The 5,994-nt window shown below is 36.2% G+C and overlaps 1 protein-coding gene across 1 annotated transcript; it reads right to left on the minus strand.

The window, feature by feature from the left end:
- Positions 1-341: 341 nt before the first annotated feature.
- LOC120352447 (pollen-specific leucine-rich repeat extensin-like protein 1) lies at positions 342-4,564 on the minus strand. Its single transcript, XM_039433022.1, has 3 exons — positions 4,424-4,564; positions 3,063-3,286; positions 342-1,683 (listed from the first exon to the last, which is right to left on the minus strand). The coding sequence occupies exons 1-3, from the start codon at positions 4,494-4,496 to the stop codon at positions 604-606; spliced, it is 1,377 nt and encodes a 458-aa protein (XP_039288956.1). The 5' UTR covers positions 4,497-4,564; the 3' UTR covers positions 342-603.
- Positions 4,565-5,994: the final 1,430 nt, after the last annotated feature.

A 5,994-nucleotide genomic window follows, 5' to 3' on the forward strand; every position in this document is an offset into this window, starting at 1 on the left:
AAAAACTAAAAACTGAACACAAAACAAAATAAACAGAAAACAGTGTAAAGTTCCTCAAGCTATCTTGAAAATGTTTAGGAATGTTTCATTTGTCAAGGGAAAACGTTTCCAATCATAGACATGAAAAAATGAGATTAGGTACTATAAAAACTGCAACTACCCCCCGTTTCGGAAAGCAAATTCTCTGATATCAGCTGTTTGAAGTCTAGAACTCAGCTAAATCCCAAGCTTGGGAACCGCTCATTATTTTCGAATAACAGGTTCATTTGTAAGAATACGTGCCCGAAACTCTGGTCCTAAAGAGGTGAATGAGATGTATTAATCAACTCCTTCAAATTTTAATCAATAGTTTTCTTCCAATGTCATTCTATGCATGAAAATCCCTTGGAATAATTAGGATACTTAATACTAGTTATGAGAATCATCGCTGATGAATATTACTAGATTACATCTTGTCAAGCTATTCAATTTTTATTGACTCATAGAAATAATTTCGTATTGGATTTGAGATCTTTACTCATGAACTCTGTATCTTAGCAAAATTATGAGACTTCTATCGAATTTCAGTTTCGTGATTTTGCAGAAAGAATAACATCACTTGTCTCAGTTCTCTTCTTCAGTAGTCTCAGCTGATTCTGAATCGACCTCAAGATGTTCATTCTCACTAGACAACGATTGAGAAGGCTTTGAATTATTCAGAGCATCCTCCTTCTTGATGGCATCTATCTCAGACTGAGTGAGATATCCTGGTACTATTTTCAGTTCGGGACCGTCCTTGGCACCCAACAAACTTTTAGAAGATATTGGAGTATCTTCAGGATGATCTCCGCTTCCTAATGAAGTTTCAGTTTCTGAGATTTTTGAGAGCTGCATTTGTTGAGATTGATCAAGACCAGTTGAAGCTTCTAAAACCTTCTCAGAATGGTCATCTTTCTCTGAAGAAACTCCAGTTGCTGAAAGAGATGAGATTGGGTTCTGTTGGGGATGATCAAGACCAGTTAAAGCTTCTGATACCCTCTCAGGGTGATCGATTTTCTCTGAAAAACCTCCAAGAGATGATGTTGGGTTCAGTTGAGGTTGATTAAGACCAATTGAAGACTCCGAAACTTTTTCAGGATGATTGTTAATGATTTCTGAGAACGTTCCAGTTGCTGTGAGAAACGATGCTGGTGGAATTTGTTGAGGGTAGTCGACATCAGTAGCAGAAGATTCTGAGTGCAGGCTTTCTTGAGGATTCAACTCAGATTTGGTTGAATCATGATGCGGTTTGTAGTAAGGAGGGGGACCATTGGGAGACTGCTCTACTCTATCGGGTGAAACAAATACAGGTTTGTTTTGGGCACTGTATATGAGAGACTCGAGGATGGCAGGATTGATTGATGGTTCAATGGGGAGCCCATGTTGGTGAGGAGTTGGGGGAGGGGCTGCCTGAATGGAGTAGAGGGAACCTTCTGAGGGAGGTCGGTAAAGGGGTTGATGAGGAGGAGGTCGCAGTTCAGCTGGTGACATGGGAGGCACAGGGGCGAGGAGGACAGGATGTGGACGAGGACGATCCGGGGACACGCAGAGGACGGGAGCTGGTGCAGCGAGCAGAGAAGTGATGTCTGGCTCCTGGGAGTTGGAGTTTGGTGTGTAGGCCAACACTTCCCACGGCTCAATGTCCATGTCTGGCTGGTAGCTTACCTGTCAAAATATCATAAAAAATTTTATCATCATATGCTTGAAATAGGACATTAGCTAGTAAGAATAAAACAATTGAATAAGATTTCGTTGGTAGCTAGGTTACTAGGGTAACACTGGTAGCTCTGGTTATCATTGTTGACAATGGTTTTCAAATAAGAGCTGGAGCTCATCTGGTAAACTAAGTAGTTATAGTCTGCGCACATGCTGAAGTGAATTGACTACGTTATAAACTCACACACAAATAGGACATAAACAGATCAGCTACACAATCAACTCTAGCTTATAGTTTATAGTGATAGTACTTATAAAGTACTTATAAGAATAAGCCACTATACTATTAAGAAGTTCACTTTTTGAATCATGAGGACTTACTATTTACGACTTACTATTTATGACTTATATGATTCATACTCATTTTCAAAATTTCACAAGACGTTCTCTTAATCAATCAATTAATTCTTATTTATTCTTTATTGATTCATACAATAAGTACATCATCAAAAATGATAGGGAGGAGAAAAAATAAGGTAGCCTTGGGCTATTCTTCTCCCAAATTTAGATAAGGTTACACATAGTCTCTGTTTGACAATCAATAATCATCCTTTTCCTGGCAAGAGAAATGGAACAACGTTATTGTTTGTCAATTGTAGAATGAGATAATTCCGATAATTTTGTACAAATATGTGAATAGATAAATAGAATGATAATTGTAAGAGATCATCAAACTAATTATCATGTGATTGATCATTCAATGTGAGTGAGAGTTTCCATTCTCATAATCTTAGTGCCGGTTGCACAAAAGCCGGTTAAATTTTAATAGGGATCAATTCCCCGAGATTTCTCTGATTGTTTCTCATGAAATTAATCAGGGTTAAAATTTAACCGGCTCTTGTGCAACCGGCACTTAGCATTTTTACTCCTCATTGATGATTTTTGTTCTTAATAAATTTTGTTCTTAATAAAGCGCGATTTTTGTTCGCGCTATTTTGCGTCCTTAAGAATTCTGTTGGATTAAAAAGATGATTTCAAAAAGATGATGTTTGTCAAGCTCAGTTTAATCCAATAGAATTCATAAGGACGGCAAAATATTCTACGAACAAAAATTGATGTGTGTGTTCGGGGCTTTAAGGAAATTAATTATTTGAAAATAACTGAGAGGAGATGACAGCTTGAGAAAAGCTTACTTGAGCTCAACAATTTTATCAAATGAATTCTAATAATGCCCCGCTTTACCAAAATTTATTTCCATGCGATATACAACTGTCACTATTGACACAACTCATAATCTAAAATACAGTATTACAAAGATTAAACTGATTGGTTTAACAATTATGATTGTACACATCATTATTTATCACTTCTGAACTTGAAATACAAACCCGTCGCCTGAGTACGAACTGCGGCTCGCCGGGTAGAATGTAGAGGGGCAGGGAGCTCCCGCCAGCCCCCCCGCCAGCAATCATGGTGGACAGGTCCAGGACGGGGAGCATGACGCGGCAGATGAGTGTCTGGGTGGGGTCAGGGAGGCCGAAGGGATGCACCCGCCGCGATTGGCCCATCACTGTCCAGTTGTCCGGCAAATAGGTGAGCAGCAGTGAAGGCCCTGAAATAAAAAATGTACTTATTCAACTTTTCCAGTTCTAATTTAAATTTTTATAATTATTAAATGTATATCTTTGCAATAGAATAATTTCGAAGTATTGAGCGAGTTTTAGAGAGAAGCTTTTGCATTCTTGCTTCTCATAAAATCTTGTCTCCATCGGCAAGCTCGAAGCAAGCATGTTTAATTTACTAACATTAGTTTCTCTTGTTTTCAGTAAAAACATTGGTTTATCTATTCACTTCGAACAGGTTGCATTCCCTATGGAAGCGACAATAATGTTACGATGGAGTCAGTAGTTCCATTGTTATAAAAACTGGGAGATTAGTCATATTCTCAGCTGAGTTTGGAAAGAAAGATAAATCGTTCTATATTATTCACTTCTATGAAATGAGTCAAGTTTTGAAAATTCCAGAAATGAATCAATTTTTGAAAATTCCAAGCATTGTTTTTTTACCAAGCGTGCTGCTGAGGAATTGATTGAGACTTCTAAATTGTTGAGTATGTCCAAAATAAAAGCTTTCAAAATAATTATGTTTATTGGATTCTGAATAGATTTTCTTCTTTGAGAAATGATTCCCCAATTTCATGATTCATAGTTTATTAGGTGTATTGAGTTTTTTTCATTGTAGCCTATCTGATGTGTTATTATCAAATGAGTTGGTCAAATTAGATTTAATTCCTCTTCTCCTGTGAAATCATAATGTCAATGTGAAAACCATGTGGAATTGAATTTGATTAATAATTCAATATGAATCCTAGGCCTGAATATGTGATGATTTGACTTTGATATAATATGATAAGTTGATTGAGTTTAATGAAGTAATAAAACCGTTGAAAATGAAAATATTTTTCATTCTATTGCAGTTCGACCAGTATGGAGTTTGCATTTTCACAGTGAATATTATAATTTCCTGTTCCAAAAATGCATTCATCAATTTACCTTGTAAAATCTATCAATTCCATGAATATGCTATTGATTCAAAAAACTTGAAGTGAATTTCATATTTGTTTTTAATTGATTTCCATTGAGTACTGGTTATGAATTGTACAAGAGACGTACTGTGACCTTCATTCAACATGAGCATGAACTCATGACATTTGACTCTCAGTGAGATATATAATGATTTTCACACTTACTACTTTGAACAGGATATCCATTGGCACAGAACAAACAAGAAAGGAACAAAATGAAACCAAGAGACACCGACATGTTGAAACTCCCCAACTTCGGTTCACTATGAGCTCACAAAGGTACAGAAACAGTGTTAATTAATTACTAGTCTTCTATCAATAGATAGCTTAATGGAGTGCTTCCCAAGCTCTGACCTCATTTCTCTACTATGCTTTTTATCAAAGGTGACGATACATCATACATCACGTATTAGTTCTGAGGAGAAATTACATTCTCTATGATGGAATATGATAGATTCGAAGAAACGAGAACTATTTTGTAGCCTCGTTCTCTAATAGGCAGGATTATCGTGAATGTAAAATACTTTTTCAAGACAAAACTCGATAGATTATGCAGTGAATAGTGCATTATTTCTATACTTGTTCAATATACAATAATCATGACACTGTATGTCCGGATTGAATTGAGATGTATTATTTGTCAATATTTTGTTATTAAAAATATAGATTTCACGATAATTATCCAATGACAATTGATGCAATTATGTCAAATGAGAGTTGATTAACGTTGTCCACAGCCGATAATCAATTAGAAATAATTTATATTTCATGATAGACATGACGAATTGGCAACTTTCATGGGTCCGGGGTCCTAAGGGCAGACTTTGTTGTTACAACTCCCATCGGATCTTATCGCACAGTATTCGAACAATTCAATAAATTTGAGTATGTAATAATAATATTGACTCACAATATACCATGTTTCTGAAAAGTATATCATAATCATTCTTAGTACACAAACTTATTACTACTTATTATTCTCTGTTTTTCTATTATTATTAGCATATGGCTTTTAATGGTGGGGAGACCCAAGGGTAGTTCCACCTTGCCGTATATAGTCCAAAGCTCACTAATGGGAAACCGGACACTAAGGTTATAGTGAGCACAATACTTTGAATTTACACTTTTCACTTCGGAATAAAGTTCATTTTGATGTTAAAAAGTCCAAACATATACAAAACACAAAACCACTAAGCCAAATTATTCTCTGTAATATCTTAATTGGTAGTGAATTGATCAAACTATGGTTTCTGCATGAATACTCCAGATTCATTGCTTCGAATTGGTTAAAGGTTCCCCTAGCCTATTTCGTATCTTAAATGAATTTCCAGTGTTTCAATGTGCAGCTTCAATGATTCGATTCTGATTTCCAATCATGATTTAATAAAGAGTTGTAATAGTGTTGGAAAATGTATGATAACTCCCACAAACAAATCACTCATACCCCCTTGAAAATAAGAAGTTAGTGGTGTTCGAAACAATAAACCAAACAAAAAAATAGAAAACAGCGTAAATGCAGCTTGCGAGGCAGTGATTATTTCGAATCCAGTCCGTGGAAGGCAGCAAAGATTAAATCGGATGAAAAATGAAGTCGCGAGCCGAAGCCGAGACTAGTTGATATACACCATTGAAAGGAGGCCTGTAACTGGGAAAGTTGAGTCAGACTTTTCGCGGAGGAAAGAGAAGAAAAATGTCGAGAAGGTGAGAAGAAGAGGGAGTAAGTGAGAAAGGAAAAT

This window comes from Nilaparvata lugens, chromosome 7 (genome assembly GCF_014356525.2).
Source record: "Nilaparvata lugens isolate BPH chromosome 7, ASM1435652v1, whole genome shotgun sequence".
Classification (NCBI taxonomy): domain Eukaryota; kingdom Metazoa; phylum Arthropoda; class Insecta; order Hemiptera; family Delphacidae; genus Nilaparvata; species Nilaparvata lugens.